Source organism: Cervus canadensis, chromosome 1 (assembly GCF_019320065.1).
Source record: "Cervus canadensis isolate Bull #8, Minnesota chromosome 1, ASM1932006v1, whole genome shotgun sequence".
Lineage (NCBI taxonomy): Eukaryota > Metazoa > Chordata > Mammalia > Artiodactyla > Cervidae > Cervus > Cervus canadensis.
The window spans coordinates 14,814,056-14,836,327 of NC_057386.1; the positions used below are offsets into that span (position 1 = coordinate 14,814,056).

A 22,272-nucleotide genomic window follows, 5' to 3' on the forward strand; every position below is an offset into this window, starting at 1 on the left:
TTCTGTACCCTCAGCCGGCAAGGCGCTCCCCCCTGGGGAACTAGAGGCCAGCCAGGAGCCTTCCGTCCGGGGGACTGGACCATTTATGGGAATAGCTGGGGCAGGGCTCCAGCATCCCAGAATGTCTGCTCCCCCTTTGCCGCCCAGGGCCCTCCTGGGCCAGTGCCCAGGCCTGGCCAGGCCTGCCTGCCCCAGCAGGACGGGGGCCAGCTGCCCGGGCTGGACTAAGGACTGGCCTGGGCGCTGGGCGGTGCTGGGGCCAGAGCTCAGGGGCATTTTCCAGCCTCTTCTTGGAAAGAGATGAAGACCCCTGAGAAGTGACCCCCCTTGATTGGCAGGAAGCGAGGGAGCTTCCCCGTTGTTGTCCCTGGCTTCCCAGTGAGGGACACAGACGCAGATGGGAAGGCAGGACCTTTAATTGTATCCACAGGGAGACGGGGAGAGGGTTCCACGTGAGGGGGCCTCTGGGTCTCTGGGGACCAGGCGGCAGGGGCCATGGTGGCCCGCGGTCCGGAGGACTGGCGAGGGGAGGGGGCAGGAGGAGGAGGAGGGGGCGGCTGGGGTGAGCGGTGGGAGCAGCGCAGGGCCCCTCCCGGGTCTCCTCTCAGGAGTGTCTCAGCTCCACCTCGGAGCCGAACTGGGGCCCGTGGTGGGGCCGGCGGAAGCTGTGGTGGCGGATGCTGAAGAGCCGCTGGGTGAGGCCCAGTGTGGCCACCAGCAGGGCGACGCCCAGGAAGAGCAGCACCCACTGGCCCACTCGGGCCTGCTGCTCCTCCAGGTTCAGGCCCAGGAAGTTGACGCGGCTGGGGCCCGCGAAGGAGCCTTCCAGGCGAGCTGGGCGGGGAGGAAGGAGAGCGGGCGCTGGGCGGGGCCGGGCACGCCGCGGGCTCCCCAGCCCTGAGCGCGGAGGCCGCACTCCAACCTGCCTTAACGTGGGAGGGCCCCAGCCCTGAGCGAGCCCCGGGGCTGCCCTGGGGCCCAGGGGGGGTGGGTGGCGGTACCCGAGTTTGGCGTCCAGTTGTACTGAGGCCAGCCCAGCTTCTCCCCGTGCCGCCCATTCTCCGTTACGAGCCAGTCCAGCAGCGGCTTGAAGTAGGTCATCATGGCGGCAGCCGACATGTTGGACTGGCCCGTGATCAGCCGCATGGCTTCGGGCCACGGCTGACTGAAGCCCAGCTTCATGGCATCCCTGGGGGAGCCCCAGGAGGGGAGCCGAGTCAGAGAGACAGGCTGGGAGGCTCCCTGCCCCCATCCCAGTCTCACATCCCAGTCTCACATCCTAGCCTCCTCTCCCCCTGGGACTGAGAGGCCTGGGCAGGTCTGGGGCTCTGGGGAACGGGTGACCCCGGCCAAAGGCATGATAGGTGTTCCCGGAAGAGCTCCACTGGGAAGTAGGTCATCATGGGGAGGACAGGGGTCAGAGCAAGGCCAGAGGAGACTCACGCCAGGAGCTTCCCGGCCTCCTTGGACTGGTAGATGTCACACTTGTGCAGGGGGCCCTGGTGGCCTGCCGCCTGACACAGCGCCTGGTGGAACTGGAACTGGATGATGAAGCTGACGAAGTACCTGCAGGAGGGCAGGCCAGGCCTGGGGCGGGGGCTGGGGGCAGTGCCACCGAGCCCCAGCCCCCCCTGCCTCTCGCTGCCTGCCATGACGTCAGGGTGAGCCCGTCCTGGCCTGCAGAGTCGTCCAGGCCTCCTTCCCCGCCTACCACCACAGAGCTGCCTCCGCGTGGAGCACCTTGGGAGAGCCGCTCAGAGCTCCGGATGCTCATGGGCGAGGCGGGGTGGGGCAGAGACCATCAGAGATGTGGCAGGCTGCTCTGGACACAGAAACGATGTATTTGTCCCTGAAGTGTTGCCTACAGGGTCATGCCTCTGACCGGGCAGGGAAGCCAGCCCAAATGACCTCCTTTATCCCAAAGCAGTGGGAATTCCCTGCAGAAGTCTGCTGGTCAAGGAGGAGCAGCCTCTCTGAATGTGGGGAGGTTTTGAATGTCTTGAACCAGCGGTGCAGGCGGCAAGGCTGGGCACAAGTCACGTGCACTGTCTTTCCTGGCCTTTCCTGTATGTGCTTTGCTAAGGCTGCTGGTCAGAATCTGGAGGGTGATCCCTTTGCCCGCTCCCTCCTGGAGAATTATCTGTGCTAAGCCCAGAAGCTAGCTGTCACGTGGGCCGGCTTCTGTGTGAAAGTGAGTGCCAGCTCGGGAGCTCAGAAACCTGTTGGGAAGGCTGGTGGAGAGTCTCTTTGCAGGTCACCCTGGCGCACTGGCTGGTCAGGCCTGCGTGGAGGTGCCCTTGATTCTCCTTGGCTCCCTGCTCCCCCCGCTGCTCCCTGGAGCCTCTGAGTAGACTTTCTCTTCCTTCCTAGACTCGGGCACAGAGCTCACCCACCTCATGCTTATTTATTAGGTCCTGACTGTGCTGACATTGCTCCAGGTGCTGGGGTGGAAGGCTGGGCATGGTTGGCAGAAGCCCTCCTTCACTGGCCTTCCAGGGAGCACAGGGGCCCTCTGCCCCAGATATCCCTGCCTCACAGGAGGGCTCCAGCTCCTCTAATCACCCTTCCCAGCCCCCAGCCAGTGCTCCCCTGCAGCACCCAGAGGGAGAGGGCGCATGAATGCGGTGGCTGCATGACTGATGGCACTGCTGTGTTTCTGCTTTCCATTTAAGACAGTGATTTAATGATGGTAGGTTATGGCCGCCAGTTCCCAAGCGTGTTCTGAATTAAGACTATGCTAAGACGTGAACTCTTGCAACAGGATTCCACAGGTGGGGAAGCTGTTGCTTGCAGTGACGGAGGGATTTACTCAAGGGAACAGTCATGGAGATGAGATTTGAACCTGTACTGTCTAATCCCAAGGCTGTGACCCTGTACCCCTAACAATACGGCCTTCCATTCAGCTGGGCCTCTAATCCTAGCTCTAGTGGGTAGAAGGTATCCCAAGTGCAACTCAAATTATGTCACAGGAAATATGTTCAATACATATAAGGGAACAGAATGCTGTAAAAATGAGCAAACAGTGCTCAGGGCATGGTCTGGCTGTGGGTCATGGTTCATGTTAACTAACCAAGGTCTTGTAACCATTAGTCGGTTATAGTGAAGTTTCTGTTTTCAACTGTCTGAAGGGCGGGGGCTCTCATGGTATCACAAGAGTGAAACAACGTCAGTCTTGGTTACAGGTGAGTGGCCCAGACACAGTGCGCCATGCACGGGTCCCCAGGTCACCCTGATGGTAGCTCCTGGAGCAGGTAGCTCTTGGAAGGGGTAGCAAAGGTGTCTGAACACCACACGGAGGCACTGCCCGTCCTGATGCCCTCCTCCCTTTCCTGTTACCTGACATAAGGCACACTTGCAGGAATGTGGAACTTGGCCCCTGGGTCAAAGTCGTCTTGAGATCTGGCCAGTGGGGGACAGACACCCTGGTACTTCAGCCTGTGGAGGAGGAAGACACATTAGAGGGAGCGTTTGGGGACAATCAGCACTTCCTGGTGGCTCAAACGGTAAAGAATCCATCAAAAATGCAGGAGGCCTGGGTTTGACCCCTGGATTGGGAAGATATCCTTGAGAAAGGAATGTCAACCCACTCCAGTATTTTTGCCTGGAAAATCCCATGGACAGGGGAGCCTAGCGGGCTACAGTCCATTGGGTCACAGAGAGTCAGACATGATCGAGTGACTAACACTCACTGTTTGGGGAGAATCAAGGCAATATGGTGCCTGCCCTGGGCCTGCCCTGGGTGCTGACTACTGCAAGATGCAGCTGTGCCTTTGTGGGTCACTGCCCCCGGGTACCCCATCGCTCACACAGACACACACACACACACACCATTATATACCATACATACAGACACCCCAGGTGCACACAGGCAGGCACACACGCACACACACACACAGACACACAGACACACACACACACACCATTATATACCATACATACAGACACCCCAGGTGCACACAGGCAGGCGCACACACACACACACACACCCCCCTAGACACTATACAGGCAGACACACCAGGTACACACAGACGCAGGCACACACACACACACACACCTAGATATCATACACACAGATCAGGTACACACAGATGCAAGGACACACACAGACACACACTTACATACCACACAGACACACCAGGTACATACAGACAGAGGCACACACATACACACACACACCACTAGACACCATACAGGCAGACACACCAGGTACATACAGACAGAGGCACACACATACACACACACACACCCCCCGAGACACCATACAGGCAGACACACCAGGTGCACACAGACGCAGGCGCACACACACACACCTAGATACCATACACACAGACAGACCAGGTACACACAGATGCAGGGACACACACAGACACACACTTACGTACCACACAGACACCCCAGGTGCACATAGACACAGGCGCCGGCACACACCCCATGGAGACCCCAGCCCACACCCCACAGCAGGGCTCTAGAACCTGAGGCTCCACCACTCCTGGTTGTAGTTCTCCTTGGTGACACTTCCGTCGAACACCCTCCAGCGCCACTGGTCGACGAGGAAGCTGAAGGGGATGAAGGCGATCTTGTCGAGTGCCATCTTCATCAGAAAGTTGATGTCCTCCTCTGCCAAGAGAAGGGAGTCCAATGTCAGATCCAGGCCTGCCTCCCACCATGTCCTAGCAGTGGGCTGAGCGGGTGTGCGGTGGGTGGAGTGGGTGGAGTGGGCAGGGTGACCTGCTTTTCCTTGGGTCCTGCGACCCACCTCTTGGGATAGGTTTTCCCTCCTGCTCTCCCTGCTGGCTGTCCCCTGGCTCCCCATGTTCTGTCCTGGCGCTGCCTGTGGCCCATGGAGCCTCCTTTCTGCCTCCCAAGCTCGCTGCCCCTTCTCGGCCCCTCTGGCCGCCTGGATCCCCCCGTTCCTCGCTCACCGTAGCCACCGTCCCCGCTGCTCAGCAGGTTGATCTTGTGCAGGTGCGTGGGGGTAGACACAGAGAGCGCCAGCACGTCCCCAATGGCCTCGTGAAAGCCAGGGTTGGCTCCCTCCCGGAAGGTCACGGGCAGGTCCTTGTACTGCATGAAGTACTGAATGTGGCCCATTTCGTGGTGGGCCACCACCAGGTCCTCCATGTTCACCGAGGTGCACTGCTTGATCCTGGAACACGGGGGTGGGAGAGAGACAGTGAGGAGCCCTGGGGCAAAGGCACCTGCCAACCCTGTTCACAGAGCAGACGCCCAGGACCACCACATGCAAGGAACACAGCATCACGGGGAGGAAAACCAAAAGAAGCAATGGAGGAAATCTGGGAAATGCCTAGTTCCCAGTCTGGGAAAAGCACAGTCCTCCAGGCCATCCCCCTGCCTCCAGCTCCCCGAACACCTCAGGTCTGCACTGCTGTGTGTGTGGCTTTCTAACTGTGCGAGGTATGTGCTCTGGAGGCATGGGGACCCTCAGTCACGGTCACTGACTTTCTAGGATGTTGGTCCTGTGGTTCCTCTTCTCACGTTCTGTCTCTCCCTAGTCTCAGGTTTCCTGAAGGAAACAACAGTGTCTGGGCTCTTCTGCATCCCATGTGCCCAATGCCAGCAGGCAGATCACCCCAGGATTTCTCAGGGCCAGGACTGACGGGACATCTGCCGAGCTGTCTGAGCAGGGGCTCCACGTCCCTTTCCGTCTTTTGTGAGCCGAGGAAATTCACCCTTGGATCTAACCAGAGCTTTTAAGCTCAGTGGACCCTTTTCTGTCGTTCTATGGCTAGGGGAAAGAGCTGCCCCAGTGACAATGCAGTTGGGGTCTGCCCACCTTCTGTTAGGACTCCCTATACAAGCGAGGTTCCCCAAGGAGCCCTCACCCCTGAGATTATCTGTCTGCGCCCAGCCCTGAAGCTCTGGTCTCCATGCCTCTGAAAGAAGAGCCCAAGGCCAGGTGAGCCAGTGAACCTGCCCGCTTTGTTCTAGGACCTCTGAGTCCACTCTTCTCATCAGAGATACTTCACCATCTCTGCCACTTCTCCCAAGAGGTGGAAACTTCTTTATCTTCTTTTGAACCTGAGTTGTGACTGGTTGAACCTTGTGACTTGCTTTAGCCCATCAAATGTGGCAGGAGTGACCTGTCCCAGTTCTGGACTAACTTAGTCTTTAAGAGATCTGGCTGCTTTTGCCTTTGCTCTGCAGATGCTGGCCACCACGTAAGAAATCTGACCACTTAAGGCTGCCACCCCATGAGGCTGTCCAAGCTCTCCTAGAGAGAGACATCTGTCCAGACCCCAGCTGCTTCAGCCACACCAGCCCAGGCACCCAGCATGTGAATGCAGGAGCCCATGTGAACGTCCCTGCGCCTGCACGTGCCACACAGAAAAACTGAGGGAGGCAGCCGACAGCCAGGAGCACAGCCCCAGACCGAAACCCTGCTGAGCCATGCCAGCCGTCTGCAGCCATCAGAGCTGCCCCAGCAGAGGTCTCCACCACTGCAAGGCAGGACGAGCCATTTGCACTGTGCATTGCCTGAATCCCTTGCCCATAAAATCACGAGCAGACTTCCCTGGTGGTCCAGTGGTTAAGAACGAGCCTGCCAATGCAGAGGACACAGGTTTGACCCCTGGTCTGGGAAGGTTTCACATGCCACAGGGCAGCTAAACCGATGAGCCACAACTACTGAGTCCACACTCTTGAGCCTGTGAGCGGCAACAAGGGAAGCCACTACAGTGAGAGGCCCACGCGTTGCAGCTGGAGAGGAGCCCCTGCCTGCCTCAACGAGAGAACGCCCTCGCACAGCCACAAAGACCCAGTATGGCCATAAATACATTTAAAATAATAATTAAAAAATCATGAGCATAGTCAAATGGTGGTTTTACAGCCCTGGGTTTTGAGCTGGTGTGATAAACAGCAGTAACTGAAATACTGTCCACCAGTGAAGACAGCTCCCGAGCCCTCAGAGGTGAGTAGATCCGTGTGATGTGACGCCCCCACACCCCCATGTGTCTCCCTGTTTCAAGGCACAGGCAGGAGGGAGAGGGTCCGCTGTGCACAGGGCCTGCCCGAGAGGGAGGCTGGCTGGCGGCTCACACAAGGCTCACCCCCAGGACTGTGAGCTGGAACCCTGAGCTGATGCAGCTGGTCAGCGCTCAAGGAGACCCTTGAGTGGTGGATGGAGTCCCCCTGCCATAAGCTGGTGGCCACGCTGAGGCCAGGTCCACCTCTCCAAACCCTCCACCCCCAGCTCAGACTTGGACTCGTCTCCTTGGCCTCTGGGCTCAGGACCTGCAGCCCGGACGCACCTAAAGTCCTTGCCGTTGAAGAAGTCCCAGGCGGAGGCGTGGCACACCACTTCCCGCCCATCGGTCGGCTTCTCCAGCATCGACTTGTTCCAGAACTCGGGGGGCATAGGCAGCAGCCCCAGGGAGGTGAAGAAATTGTCTGCTTCCTTAAACATCCTTAGGGGTGTCCAGCCCTGCAAACAGACGGAGCTCTGCTGAAGTTGGGGACGGTGGCGACGGACTGTATGCCACCGTGGGAGGGCCCTGGGGGAGGGCCAAGCTGGAAGCAGCTCCTGAATTAGGGGGCCCTCTCCCCCTGGGGCAGGGCTCCCCGCCCCACGCCCTGGGGCCGCCCTGAAGGAGCAGGGGTGCGAGGAGGGGGCCAGTGCGGACCTGCTTTATCATGGCCTCCGTGGCATCCATCTTGGGGGCTGAAGGGAAGGGTGCCACCAAGTCATAGATGTTGGACCAGCTCTGTGCCCACATGTTCCCTGGAGGCAGGTAGAGGATGAGATGCAGAGAGAGGGGACACAGTGTTGTATTTTAGGCTCAGCACCGTCGCACAGCGTGAGGGACCAGATCCCAGTCCTGCTGATCATAACCTGCCCAGCCACTGCTGTGTCCCATCTACGTCACCTGAGGTCAGTTTACGCAGTCAGCTGGCAAGAACCACCCTCCTGGGACTTCCCTGGTGGTCCAGTGGTTGAGAATCTGCCTTCCAATGCAGGGGATGTGGGTTCGATCCCTGGTCAAGGAACTAAGATCCCACATACCATGGGGCAACTAAGCCTGCACACAGCTAATGAGCCTGAATGTTCTAGGGCCTGTGAGCCCCAACTAGAGAAGCCTGTGTCACAGCAAAGACCTAGCACAAAACCAAAAAAAAAAAAGGATCACCCAACTGCCCTCTTTTAGGAGAGGTTGATGCCTCGGCATTTAGGGCAAGATGAGAGTAAAGAAGCTTTCCCAAGTGGCTCAGATGGTAAAGAATCTGTCTGCAATGCTGGAGACCCAGGTTCCATCCCTGGGTTGGGAGGATCCCCTGGAAAAAGGAATGGCAACCCACTCTAGTATTCTTGCCTGAGAAATCCCATGGACAGAGCAGCCTGGTGGGCTACCGTCCATGGGGTTGCAAGAGTCAGACACCACTGAGCAACTAACACCTTCATGGCCAAAGAAGACTAAGTTTGAGCTGATGTCAAGTGGAGCCTATGGGTGCAAGTCAGTGAGGGTCAGAGTGAGTGAGAAGACAGAATGGGATGGGGGCGCAAGCTCTGCTCTGAGCCCAGCTCCCAGGCCAACAGGCACCTGCTTTCCTTCCTGGGGTCTGTGTTTCTCGGCCAATGAGCCGGCATTCTCTGGTCTCACCACAGAGGGACCAAGGGTGGCTGGTCTCTTGAGCTGCAAAGAACTAGACCCAAAGCCTGAAGGGGGTCACCCTCATGATCTGTAAACAGTGTGTGGCCCCATCTAGTCTCCCTGTTCACAGTGAGGCGCCCCCCAGGAACAGGGCCCGATGGTCCAACAGACACAGGAACCCAGTGGCCTCTACTTGCCCAGTCCCTGCCACCCCCTGTTGTCTCCAACTGCCCACTTCATGCCCTCAGGGCATCTGAGTTTACAACCCCTGGAGAATGAGGGTCCCCAACGAGGGGACATTTCACATGCTAGCAAGGTAATACTCAAAATCCTTCAAACTAAACTTCAACAGTACGTGAACCGAGAACTTCCAGATGTACAAGCTGGATTTAGAAAAGGCAGAGGAACCAGAGATCAAACTGCCAACATCCATTGGATCATAGAAAAAGCAGGAGAATTCCGGAAGAGTATTCTACTTCTGCTTCACTGACTACTCTAAAGTCTTTGACTATGTGGATCACATCAAACTGGAAAATTCTTAAAGAGATGGGAAAACCAGACCACCTTACCTGCCTCCTGAGAAACCTGTATGCAGGTCAAGAAACAATGGTTAGAATTGGACATGAAAAAACAAATTGGTTCCAAATTGAGAAAGGAGTACATCAAGGCTGCATATTATCACCCTGATTATTTAACTTCTATGCAGAGTACATCATGCAAAATGCCAGGCTGGATGAAGCACAAGCTGGAATCAAGACTGCTGGGAGAAATGTCAATAATATCAGATATGCAGATGACACCACCCTTATGGCATAAAATGAAAAGGAACTAAAGAGCCTCTTGATGATGGTGAAAGAGGAGAGTAAAAAAGCAGGCTTAAAACTCAACATCCAAAAAACTAAGATCATGGCATCTGGTCCCATCACTTCATGACAAATAGATAAACAATGGAAACAGTGACAGACTTCATTTTCTTGGGCTCCAAAATCACTGTAGACAGTGACTGCAGCCATGAAATTAAAAGCCACTTGCTCCTTGGAAGAAAAACTATGAAAAACCTAGTTTTAAGAAGGACAAACCATATTAAAAAGCAGAGATATCACTTTGCTGACAAAGGTCCATACAGTCAAAGCTATGGTTTTTCCAGTATTCATGTATGGATGTGAGAGCTGGACCATAAAAAGTAGGCTGAGAACCGAAGAAGGGATGCTTTCAAATTGTGTTGCTGGAGAAGAGTCTTGAGAGTCCCTTGGATTGCAAGGAGATCAAACCAGTCAATCCTAAAAGAAATCAACCCTGAATATTCATTGGAAGGACTGATGCTGAAGCTGAAGCTCCAATACTTTGGCCACCTGATGAGAAGAGCCAACTCATTGAAAAAGACCCTGATGCTGGGAAGGATTGCAGGAGGGTAGAGAAGGGGAAGACAGAGGATGGGGTGGTTGGATCATCAACTCAATGGACATGAGTTCGAGCAAACTCTGGGAGATAGTAAAGGGCAGGGAAGCCTGGCGTGCTGTAGTCCATGGAGTCTCAAAGAGTCTGACACAACTGAGTGGACGACAGCAACACCCTCCCAGATCCTTTGCCTGAACATCATGTCTACCCTTCTCTCTCCTGACATGACCACTTTCTCCAGCGGTCAGAACCTCTCGCCCTTCAAGGCTTTGTTCACAGCCCCCTCCTGGGGAGGCCTTCTCAGCTCCTACTCTCAGCCCGCTCCCCACCCTCATGCTGCCTGGTGCTGTGACCTGGGAGGCGGTCTCCCCAGGACAGGCCTGTGAACTCTGCGCACTGCCCCATCCCTGGTGACCGGGGCCATGTGAGTCTATAGCAAACATGGCAACAAGCGCAAGTAGGGGCTCTTCTTCCCACCCCCAACCCGCACCCCACTCCGGCCCTGGCAACATTCCCCTGCCCCGGGCTCCAGTGTCCCCTGCAGACTCTTCCCAGTCCGCCCTCTGCCCTCGGACCGCGGCCCGCCTCGCTGGCGCTCACCGAGCAGGTGGGCTGGGATGGGGCCCTCCAGGTTGATGACCTCGGGCCCGTAGTGGTGGTGCAGGGCCCGGCGCACGTAGGCGTGCAGGTTCAGGTAGAGCGGCTGCAGCTCCTGGAACAGCTGCTCCAGCTCCTCCTCTAGGAAGGGCATCTCGTACATGGACCTCCAGGAGTCCCCGCCATCCTGGTAGCCTGCGGGGGTGGGGGTGGGGTGCGGCCAGGCTCTCTGAACACCTGACCGTCCCCGCAGCACTCCCTCCTTCAAGGACTGCCCCCCTCACCTCTTGGGTCTCAGAGGACCCCACTGAGGGCCCTGCTGACCCTGCAGGGAGCACTCACCATTGAGCCTGGCGGCCTTGTTGGTGAGCTCCACGTATTTGGGGAAGAAGGGAAGGATGGACCGCCCCACATTGTCCCGCCAGCTCTTCCACGCCCAGGCCAGGTCCTGATAATTCCGGGATGTGGCCATCAGCTTGGTCAGATCTGGGCAGGAGGGGTGGGATGGCGTGAGCCCCTAGCTCCTGGCTCACCTCCCACCTCCTCCAGAGCTGGGAGAAGACGGGAAGGGGCAGCACAGGTCGGGGAAAACTGGAGACAGGCTGGTGCCCTTTCTGTGGGGCTTAGAGGTGCTAGGCCCAGGCTCGGCGCTGCACGGATGTGACCTCAGGCAACTACAGGGCTGCCACAGCCCCATGAGGGGTGCCCTTGACCCTCTTTCCACACAAGCCATTGGTGACATGGCTGCATCTCCTAGCCAGGAAGTGGCCAAGCTGGGGCACAAACCCAGGGCCCAGGCCCCGGAGCTGCTGCTCCCCATTTGTCCCCTGCCAACCCCTCCCTGGGAGAAATAGCCTGCAGGTCAAAAGATGGGGGTTCTTGGTCGGTTTCCTCCTGACCTCTCTCGATCTGTGAGATGGGGATAGTGCCGGCTTGGGGGCAGGACGACCCTGAGCAGGGACTGGTCCTCCTACATCTCTGCGTCCCTGCGGGCCCAGGTTGCCCCTCACACATTATAACTGAACCGCCTGAATAACCGCTGTGCGGGCCAAGTACAGACAGCCACTCAAGCACCACCTGGGATCCGTGTCCTGTCAAAGCCATGCCTGGATGCGTGGCCTCCTGGGTTATGGGTTACATGGGGCTGACGTGGCCTTTGCAGAGCTGGGATGAGGAGGCCATGAGCATGTGGGTCAGGTGTGAAGGGGGCCCCGCTTCCTGCCTGACCTGGCCTGAGACGGAGGCCTGCAGGGATCCACCCCTTGCTGACCTGCGCCCTGTGCTGAGATGTGCTACGCGCTGTCCACTTTACACAGAGGAAGTACATTCAAGGTAACTTTGTTTGGGAGAAAACACATTTTGAGAAGTTTTCATCTGTCCTCTGCTGATGTGAGTGTTCTGTTTTGGGGGATGCTCTTATTGTCACTACCGGCAGCGATCCGACAGCCCAGCCCCAGATCAAGGGGCTGAGTGATGGGGGGTGGAGGCCACATTCCCTCTAACACTCTTGTCCATAAACAAACACACGCACATGTATATCCACCCCCACTTGCGTGCCTACCCACACACACAGCCCCCAGGCCAAACCATGTCCTAGGAAAACTGCTTCTCTCTCCTGTTTATTTTCCATTTCCCTTTCTATTTGTGATTGTTCTAAAGTGGGAGTTGGGCAGAGGGCCAGGAAGAGACTGTTTCTGGGTGGAGATTCCTCAGGAAAAATGTTCATGTCTCTGGTTCCCTGACCCTGGGAATGGGGGGCGGTCAGTCAGAGGGGGCCGGGGGTGTCTCTGTGTGCAGGTACTGCGGTGTCGGGGCTGAGCTCCTTCAGAAGAGGGAAGGTAAAGAAGGACCGGCCCGTCTCCTGTGAGAGGAAGAGGACTTGCCAGAGCTGGTCCATTCCTGCTGGCCTTGGAGGGAGTGAGGTGGGAACGGCTTCTGCAGGCTGGGTGGGGTGGGGGCCAGGGAGGAGCGCGAGGGGAGTAGGTGCCTAGAGGGGAGTCCAAGCCCCTGAGAGAAATATTTGAGATACACCTGCTCTGAAGGGCAGAGTGCAGGGCGGAGCCGGGGGCGGGCTCCGGGCCGGGTGGGGGACCAGTGCAGAGATGAAGCCGGGCTGGTTCTAAGCGGTGGCAGAGAAGCCCCACCGGTGGAAAAGAAGGAAGCGCGTTTCCTGGGTATGCTGGACCCCCGAGTCAGAACTGAACGCCGCCCTTTCGCAGCCAGCACCCCAGCCTCCCCGGGCCTCCCGCTCACGGCCCACTGTGCTCACCAGGCTCGAGTCGCAGGCAGGTGCCGTTTTTGTGGCACACGGAGGCCACGCTGTAAGCGGTCTCCATGTCCAGCAGGATCTGGTTGTACTGCGGGGGAAGCAGAGGGGCAGCGAGCTACAGACCCGGCCTCCTGTTCCTCGTGCGGGGCGGGAGCTGGGGGTGGGGGGGTTGCTGGGCTATGGGCTGGGGAGGGGGCTCCCAAAGCCCTCCCTTCTCAGCGAGTCTGGGGGTGTGCACAGAAGTGGCGGAAGTCAGGACTTGACAACTTGAGGCGGGGGAAGCAGCATGAAGGCCACATGCCGCCCCTCAAGCTGGGACCCTCTCCTGGCCTGGGGTCCCCCACCCCCTCTCCCCACCCAGCCCTCCAAGTTCCCACCTCTTCCAGCTCCTTGACGGGTAGTGCCGCCCGCTCTAGATCCTGAATCTTCTTTATTATCCGCTTCATGGTGGCGTTCTGGAAGTTGGTCACGTCGAACTTCCTGGCCCAGGTGCCGTACTTGACGGTGTGGTTTGCCATCTGTAAGTTCTTCTCCATCTGCAGGCACAGGGGAAGCCATATCATGAGGCCCAGGAGGAGCTCTGGAAAGGACTCCTAGGAGGAGCCATCGTGCGGGAGTCAATGAGGCTGGGTGTCGGGGGGCGGCTTTATCAAGTTTCTGCCTTTGCCCATAAAGACCTTCTGCAGCCCGGACTGTCTGTGATGTCCTGTATGCAGTACACATGCCCTCAGCCAGCAAGACATCACGTGGCAGAGGCAGAGAAGGAAAGCCCACCCCGTATCCTGAATGCTGTTGGGACAGAGGCAGCTTGGCATTCTCTCTGTGGCCTCTGAGCCTCAGGGTCCCAGCTGTAAAATGGGAATAAGGTCACTGGCTTTGCAAGACTGTTGAGGAATACATGAGGCAACAGATGTCGAGTGCCAAGGAACAGTGGCCAGTACACATGGGTCTTCAGGAAACGTTAGTTCTCCGTGGCTCACCGTGGTTATGATCTCTGCTCAGCCACACAGACGCAGAGGGGGTCAAGGTCGGGGGGCAGATGTAGCCCTCGCTATGGGTGGCACACAGGAGCCTTCAGTCTTTTTAAAAACTGACTTTGGCATCAACTTACTTTTGCACAAATCACTCCGTTACCAACAACAGATTGTTAACGAAAGACAACCTGTTTAGGCACTGGGTGTGTGCCTACCCGAACCTAAAATCGGACGCTTTTCAATATGCCACAGGGATTTTTCACAAATTCTGACAGCATGTCCCCACTGGGGTGATGCTGGGGATGGGATGGCGGCCTGCATCGCCTTGGGTTTCAGAGGACGGGCCCTGTGGGAGGAGGGGCCCCTACCAGCAACTTGCTGTTGTCCGCACTGATGTTGGTGCTGTAGTTCCAGTTGGCCTCGGCATACTCGTTCCACACCACCTGGGATCTCCGGTCATATTCCTCCACAAACTTGCGGGCCTCGGTCTCGTCGGACACCAGGTCTGCGGGACGGAGCAGAGGGACACAGACAGGCCTCCCCTCGCCCTCCCGCCGCGGCCCGGGCCGCCCCGCCCCGCCCCCCAGCCAATCCCACTTGGGCTCTGGGCTTTCTTCGGGCTGCTGGTTGTTGAGGGGTGGGTGGTTGAGTGGCGGATGGTTGTCTGACTGCTGCTTGTTGCCTGGCTGGTTGTTTGCTGGTTGACTGTCACCTGGCTGGTGGTCCCCTGGCTGGTGGTCCCCTGGCCGGTGGTCCCCTCACCGGGGACCAGCAGGGGGCGCCCACAGCAGAGCAGGAGGAGGAGGAGGAGGGGAGGCAGTCCTGGAGCAGCCCAACCATGGCCCATGGCCGCAGCAGAGCAGAGCCCTGCAGCCCCCGCCCCCGGCCAATAAGAGCGGAACCTGCAGTGTGACCTCATAGAGCAGTGTGCCCGCCAGCCAGCCCCCCTGCCTGGGCCTCAGATCTGGGCACGCCCTCCCCAGGAGGCTGGAAAGATGTGCCCACTCTACCCCAGGGCCCTGCCGAGTGCTCAGGGGGCTGCCTGACCCTCCAGGCAGGACTCCAGGGCCTGGCTGGACAAGCTGATCAGGAACGGTGAACTGGGGGCCTGGGTCCCGAACCCAGAACTGAGAACCCGCAGCACCCTGCCCCAGGCTTTACCGATGCCCTCTGGGTAATTGTCGGGCATCGGCGGGCGCCACTGATACTCCGGCCAGCCCAGGACCTCGCCGTTCTGCTGGTTCTGCTCCTCGAGCCACTGTGTGACCGGCTGGAAGTAGCTGAGCAGCGGCCTAGCGTCCAGGTTGTCTGAGCCGACCATGTCCTTCAGCACCTCCTGCCAGGGCCGTGAGGAGCCTGCCTGCAGCAGCGCCCTGTCGGGCAGAGCGGGTGCTGTGGGCACAGGGCTCTCAGGCCAGGATCCGTGGCAGCTGCCCTGGCCCACCTGCTCCACCTCTGGCCACTTCTCTCCCCACTGGGTGGCAAGAACGGCAGTGTTAAGTCTCAGGGCCTAGGAGCTCTGTGAAAGGGGGACATGTGTCCTGCCCCAGGCCAGCCAGAGGGGCTTCCCAGGTGGTGCTAGTGGTAAAGAACCTGTCTGCCCCTGCAGGAGATGTAAGAGATATAGATTCAGTCCCTGGGTGGGGAAGATCCCCTGGAGGAGGGCATGGCAACCTACTCCAGTATTTTTGCCTGGAGAATCCCTTGGGCAGAGGAGCCTGGCGGGCTACAGGCCATGGGGTTGCAAACAGTTGGACAAGAATGAAGTGACTTATCATGCATGCCAGCCAGAAGGCCCACTCAACAAGCAGTTGATGAGAGAAAGAAAAGGAGTGGGAGTGGAGAAGGGCTCCCTCCACTGGCGTGGTGGTGGTGCCCCCACCTGATACACCCTTCACCGAGCTCTCCCCTCGCCCCCCAAACTCCCCACACACCGGAGCTTGGCCCCCGCCTGGGTGGACTGGTAGATGTCACACTGGTGCAGGGGGCCTTGGTGGCCCGCTTCCTTGCACAGCGCTTCGTGGAACTGGAACTGCAGGACAAAGCTCACGAAGTACCTGCAGGCACAGGGTGGGCGTGAGGGGGATGGCAGAGGCCCCCTGCCTGGGGCCCAGCTAGCTTCCACAGGGCAGAGGCTGGATCACGGGCTGCCTTGCGGGAGAACTGAGAACCAAGCTTGGCTCAGGAGAGAGGCCCACTCGAATTCCAGGTTGTGGAGGGTCCAGGGGAGTATCGGGACAAGCCTGGGATGTGGGGGCCCAGCGCAGGGGGAAGAAAGTAAGGTGTGCCAGAACTGGGGGCAATACCTGATATATGGGGTCACATTTGGGACGTGAAACTTGGCTCCAGCGTCAAAGTGGGTTTCGTTTCGGACAACCGGAGGACAGATTCCCTGATACTTGGTTCTGGAAGAGGATGTGGTTAAGTTGTCTTAGGACCCGAGGGTTGTACACAGGCTGATTTTCCCTTTGCAGAAAAGGCTGCCAAGCAGGCATTCCCACTGGCCGTCCCTCCCCATCCTGGAGAACTGGGGATGACCACCTGTCCCACGGAGTTTTAGGCAGGAAAGAAGAATGCCGTGAGGAGGAGGGGGGAGGTGTTCCTGTAGAGGAGGGAGGCAGGAGGCAGGGTATCCGGGAAGGTGGTGAGGGCCCCTGGGATGAGGCCCCTCTCCATCCCTCTTTGCTCACCGAAGATACCACCAGTCATAGTTGTAGAGGGAAGGGGGGGTTCGCCCACTAAAGACCCCCCAACGCCACTGGTCCACCAAGTAGCCAAAGGGCAGGAAGGCAATTTTTTCCAGTGCCATCTTTAACAAGTAGTTGATGTCGCTCTCTGTTGGGAGATGAGATAAGAGAGAGGTCAGAGGGAGAGGGGGAATCCAGTTGGGACAGGGGGCCCTGGGGGAGAGGCCGGCAGGGTGGGCAGATGCAGAGAAAGGAGTGCCAGCCTTTGGGACCATGGCATCCTGCTTGGAAGAGGATGCTTGGGCCGTGGAGCTGGGACTCAGGGGAGTCCCACGCTTGAGTCCCAAGCTTGGGACTCCCAAGCATGCGGAAGCTTGGGAGTCCCAAGCACGCGGGAGCTTGAGGCCTGGGTGGATCCCCAGACCTGCTTGATGTGGGGCAGGGAGGCAGAAACGAGAAGGGCAGATGGGAGCAGCGACCAGTGGGGTCCTGCTGGGGGACCCAGTGGGGTCTGGGTGGGCTGGGCTGGGTCCTCTCCACCTCCGCATACCTGTGTCGTTGGTGACCTGGTCCAGCAGGCCGATCTTGTGCAGGTGGGCAGGAGTGGAGACGGAGAGGGCCAGCACATCCCCGATGGCCTCGTGGAAGCCGGGGTTGGCGCCTCGGCGCAGGGAGACGTGCTGGTCCTTGTACTGTAGGTAATACTGCACGTGGCCCATCTCGTGGTGCACCGTGGACAGCTGGTCCATAGTGACCCGCGTGCACTGCTTGATCCTGGGGCAGGGAGAGGGCATGCGTGAGGGCGAAGGATGGGCAGGACAGGGACCAGAGAACACCTGGGGAGGCTGGTGCCAGAGGGAAAGAAGCCAGGCGGGCGCTGTCCCGGGCTTCCAAGGAACTGGTGCAAACAGGCAGACCTTCACCCTGCCCCAGCCCGCACCCAGCCTTTCCCCTCCATTCCAAGGTACAAGGCTGGCTGCCTGTCAGAGCTGCCTAGTGAAAGCAGCCTACTGGCAGCCCTGGAAGAGACCCAGCCTCCCGGCCGGTCTCGGAGCTACGGCAGAGGTGGGCCTGGGAGCTGGCTTCCCTGTGGCCCGGCTGCCCGGCCTTTGGGAGCCTTGCAAGCCGCCTCCAGCATTGAGACCTGAAGTCCTTCCTGTTGTAGAAGTCCCAGGCGGACGCGTGGCACACCACCTCCCGCCCGTCGCTTGGCTTCTCCAGCATGGATTCTGCCCAGAACTCGGGTGGCATGGGCAAGAGCCCCAGGGAGGTGAAGAACTCCTCTGCCACCCGGAACATGTGTGTGGCGTTCCAGCCCTGGGGGTGGAGGGGTGGGGGGGGCACACTCGGGTCAGGGGCCAGCTGCTGGAGCCCACCCCGCCTGCCCCGGGGGCACGTCTGGGGTCCCCCACTCAGGTCAGTTCCCTGCTCACAAAGAGCGCCTCTGCTCCGCGGCCTCCCTTCCCAGAGGCAGGGCCCCTACTGGCTACTGGATAAACAAAAGTGGCCTGCTGCTCACTGCCCCCTTCCCCTCCCGGCAGGGTCCTGAGGGAAGAACTGGCACCTCAGCGAGGACACAGGCCCCAGCGCACGGCGGGGACACACACTCCAGGCTGCGGCTCCTCCGCTCCTCATGTCTGCCTCCCTCTCGTGGCCCCCGCCCGGGCCTGACTCGGAACTTACCTTCTGCACCATGGTGCTGGTGACATCAAGATTGGGCTTGTTGGGGAAGGGCACCACCATGTCGTAGATGTTCTCCCAGCTCTGGGCCCACATGTTCCCTAGACAGAGGAAGGGGGCCGACAGCTTGGCACCCAGCCCAGCCCAGCCAGCGCCTGCTTCTGCAGGCGTTACTGAACAGCACCCCTGGTGTCTGGACCTGGGGCACTGCAGGGCCACAGCCCGCCTGACTGGCTCACACGGCAGTCCACCCACACTCCCGAGTGCTCGGCGTTCCCTGGGGCTGGCAGAGGCCAAGGTGCCCAGGTGATGCAGCTGGGGTCCTTTCTGACAGCGCCAGGTCCCTGCCCTCCCCCAACCTTGACACGGGCCCACGGGGCCGGCTTTCTGGGACATAAAGTGGGGTTCTTTCTCCTCCTCCACTGGAGCTAGAGCCTTCAGGGTGGCTCCTGGCTCTGCATTTTACTGGCTGTCTGCCCTGTGCCCTGTCTCTCGTGTACCTAAGCCCCCATCTGAACAGGAGTGATCATGAGAAGGATCACCGACTGTATGGGTTCACGTGCGGGCGAATGAGCAATGCAATACTCTGAAAGGTGAAACGTGATGAGGCTGACCCTGGTCATGTGTGGAGGTGAGGCCAGGCCCTTACCCAGCAGGTGAGCGGGGATGGGTCCCCTGAGGTTGATGTATCTGTCCCCATATTGGCGGTGCAGCGCGCGCCGGACGTAGGCATGGAGGTTCAGGTAGAGGGGCTCCAGCTGCTGGTAGAGGTGCTCCAGATCCTCCGTGAAGGTGGGAGAGTCATACCAGGAGCGCCAGTAGGCCCCTGTGTCCGAGAAGCCTGGGGGGGGGTGGCATTGGGGGTGCAGTTCAGGCCCCAGGCTCTGGCACCTCCCCCCTAACTATCACCTGGCCATTCTCCCGGCTCAGGGCCAGTGTATCTGCCTGCTCAGTGCAAGGGAAAGCTTGGGGGTTACTGCTCTCAGTTTTCTAACTACGGTTGCTCCAACTCCAGCTAAACAGATCCTGACATATATGAGCCCTACAGCTGGGAGGAGTGCCAGGAGGGGCAGCGTGGGGCTGACGGGGCTAAAGCCCAGCGTGGCCACCCACCATCTGTGTGGCCTTGCACCAGTGTAGGGAGGCATCGTAACAGCTGCCCTGTGTGTTTTGGGGCCCAGTGGAGACAGAAGACGGGAGGGTAGCACCACACAGAGGCCGAGTGGGTGTGCTCACCATCCTGCTTGTAGGCCTCGTTGCTGAGGGCAGTGAAGTCCTGGTATAGGGGCTTCAGTGGGATGCCCGCGGCGTTGTGCCAGCCTTCCCAGGCATACAGCAGCAGGGCATAGCTTCGTGAGGAAGCCAAGGCGTTGGTGAGCTCTGAGACACAGGCGGGCAGGGTCAGTTCAGAGGCTGCTGCCTCGAAGTCAGCAATATAGGAGGAGGTTTGTAAGGAAAGCCATGGCGGCGGCGGCGGGTGGGGGAGGGGGGCGGCGGTGGTGTGGTCTAAGGCCTGTGGAGGGCTCTTGGCGGGGATGAGAGGGCCCATTAAGGGAAAACCAGGTGGCGACAATGAAGGCCAGTTGTGATGGGAGAGGAAAAGCACATGTGAGGGTGAGGGTGGGGTCGGGGCTGGAGGCTGGAGATTCCAGAAGTCAGTCGGCCTGGAGGAGCAGGGTTTGGGGGCATCAGGCACTCTGGTTCTAATCAGAGGTTCAGGCCTTTGGGTTTACCCCCTCTCTCTGCAGAAACGTGCCATCCTCCTGGGGGCCGTGGGGTGGCGGGGAAGGTCAGGAAGCCCGGGAAGACAGAGACAGGAGACTCAGGCCTGTTACCTGGGTCCAGGGACCAGCAGGGGGCAGTCTTATTGGGGAAGCAGACCTTGGCTGTGGAGTAAATCCTGCTCATGTTGCTTAGCAGAGCGTTGTACTGGGGAGTTAGAGTTGAGAAAATGTTAGTGATGAACAGCCCTCGGAGGTAATCTGGCCGCCCCCTCCTCTTTTTGCTGGGAGGAACAGGGTAGATGCCCCGAGAGGGGGATGTGTCTTGGACAAGGCCGCCTTGTGGCACTCGGAGCATATCTGAACGGGAATGGACGGGTTTCGCTACCACTGGAGCGCGCCTGTGGAGATGGGAAACTGGCATCCTGAGAACTAGGGAGCAGGGTTCAATTCTGAGCTCGGCCACCACCTGAGACCAAATCCCTCTCATTCCCTGACTTTGATATCCTCTCCACCTTTCGGAGGAAGCCCTTAAACCAAACCACCTATGGAGAAACTTTGAAAACCCCTGTTTCATCTTTCACTGTTTACTTGAATTTTGCTTTCTACTCCGTGACACTTGCTTTAATATAAAGTAACTTCTCTCACCTCATCTCCAGGGAAATCAATACTTCAGGAATCCACTCTGCTCACAGGGGCTTCCCCTGCAGTCAGGGCCAGTAGAGGTCCTGTGGTCCCTCCTGGCCAGACACCCCCACCTCTCACCATCACCGTGGGCACTGGGAGGGTACCCGGGTGAATTCTGCCTCCACCCCTCAGGCCCACCTTCTGCCGCTTCTCTAGGTCCAGGTTGGCGGGGCCCAGGGTGCGCACGGCCCCGATGATGCGCAGCAGTGTGGGGTCGGTAAAGTTCTGCCAGATCGGGTCGAACAGATCCTTGGCCTTCTGGCCCCAGGCCTCTGAAAACTCCTGGCTGAGCAAGGCTGCTTCCTCCTGTGGGCACCAGGAGGGCACGAGAGGGTAAACAGGGGAGGCCATGGCGCTGGGGCAGGGGAGGAAGGTCAAGGACTTCTGGAGACCGGGGCTGGTGGGAGCACTGTTCCCTTCAACTGGGCCGTGGGGGTGAAGAAATGGGGCGGGGCGGGGGGGGTCTGCCTCAGGGAGGCGGTGGAGCAGAAACGCGCCATAAAAGAGGCAGGGAGACGAGAGGGTGATCAGACAGCGATGAGCGGTGACAGGCACAGGGAGCGAGGGGAAGGTGGTGCGGCCAGAGAGCGGGGGAGAACCCAGAGCAGAGCGGGTACCCTCAGCGAAGACCGCCGCGGATCCAGCCCGGCGTCACCCCCGGCGCCGCCACCTGGGGAGGACTCGGGGTCAGAGTGGCCGGCCTTATCCATTCGGTTCCTTATTGGGCAGGACCATGGGCCCAGCACCGGGCCAGGGAACCGACTGCCTATCTGCTGGGACCGCTCTGGGATTGGGAGAGGGGGTGGCTGGAGAGGAGGCAGGCGGGCCCCGCCCGGACCCCGCGGCTCCCGGGCCGGGGGCGCGCGCGCGGGGCGGGGACTCTCCGCCCCCCAGCGCCCGGCCGCCGGGCTGTGATTGGCCGCCCGGGCCCCGCCCCCGCCCCGGGCCCGCGCGCCCACCTGGCGCCGCGCGTTCTCCTCGGTGATGTTGGTGTCGTGCGCCCAGCTGGCGGCCGTGCTCTGGAACAGCACCTGCTCGGCGCTCGAGTTGAAGCTGGCTGCGAAGATCTGCGCCCCGGCCTCGTCGGCGGTAAAGTTCCCCGGCTGCAACTCGGGGTCCAGCGCCAGGACCACGGGCGGCGGCGGCAGCAGCAGCAGCAACGGCAGCAGCAGCGGCGGCCACCGGCGACCCGACGCGGCCCCCATGGTGCGGTGCGCAGCGCAGCCCCTTCTCCCGCGCAGCGCCAGCCCTGCGGGTTATAAAACCCGGCCGCCGCCGCGCCTTCCGACACACCCCCACCTCCCCGCCCTGCCGCGCTTCCTCCTCTGCTCCAAAGTCCCCCGGCCGCTGCGCGGGCCTAACGGAGTGAGGCGGGGACCGAGGCTTCCTGGCCCGCCCCGGGCAGGGGCACCGGACCGAGGAGTGGCCGAGGCGGTCCCCGGCGAGATGCAGCCGGGGTGGGGGTGGGAGGGAGTGGCGGACGGGCCTTAGGTCAGGCTCTCGCACGGGAGGCTAGAAAGGAGAACCCCTCCTCCTTCAACACACACACACACCCCCCCACACCTATGAAGCTGAGAGACCCAGCAGTTTGCTGGAATACCCCAGCCTGCCGGCGTGCCCTCCCCTTCCATCAGCCTCGGTGCAGAGACCCGG

General features: G+C 59.6%; 1 protein-coding gene across 2 annotated transcripts; it reads right to left on the reverse strand.

Moving 5' to 3' along the window:
* Window positions 1-400: 400 nt before the first annotated feature.
* On the reverse strand, window positions 401-21,981 carry LOC122439786 (angiotensin-converting enzyme). 2 transcript variants are annotated; one of them, XM_043465223.1, is made up of 25 exons: window positions 21,579-21,981; window positions 20,758-20,925; window positions 20,047-20,140; window positions 19,448-19,591; window positions 18,861-19,052; window positions 18,215-18,312; window positions 17,676-17,848; window positions 17,082-17,305; window positions 16,535-16,679; window positions 16,151-16,249; window positions 15,779-15,901; window positions 15,006-15,217; window positions 14,213-14,349; window positions 13,248-13,406; window positions 12,871-12,958; window positions 10,944-11,087; window positions 10,605-10,796; window positions 7,641-7,738; window positions 7,269-7,441; window positions 4,923-5,146; window positions 4,473-4,617; window positions 3,337-3,435; window positions 1,444-1,566; window positions 1,002-1,189; window positions 401-834 (listed from the first exon to the last, which is right to left on the reverse strand). In XM_043465223.1, the coding sequence occupies exons 1-25, from the start codon at window positions 21,822-21,824 to the stop codon at window positions 605-607; spliced, it is 3,918 nt and encodes a 1,305-aa protein (XP_043321158.1). In that variant the 5' UTR covers window positions 21,825-21,981; the 3' UTR covers window positions 401-604. The 2 variants fall into 2 exon arrangements, with proteins under 2 accessions (XP_043321158.1, XP_043321168.1); XM_043465233.1 differs by lacking the exons at window positions 15,006-15,217; window positions 15,779-15,901; window positions 16,151-16,249; ... (7 more) ...; window positions 20,758-20,925; window positions 21,579-21,981 and adding an exon at window positions 14,442-14,798.
* Window positions 21,982-22,272: the final 291 nt, after the last annotated feature.

Coding starts and splice junctions, on each gene's coding strand:
- LOC122439786 (XM_043465223.1), bottom strand. CDS start 21,824: ATGGGGGCCGCGTCGGGTCGCCGGTGGCCGCCGCTGCTGCTGCCGTTG. Junction 5,147..7,268: donor TTCAACGGCAAGGACTTTAG/GTGCGTCCGGGC, acceptor CCCGTGTTCCAG/GATCAAGCAGTGCACCTCGG. Junction 1,190..1,443: donor GAGGCCGGGAAGCTCCTGGC/GTGAGTCTCCTC, acceptor GGGCTCCCCCAG/GGATGCCATGAAGCTGGGCT.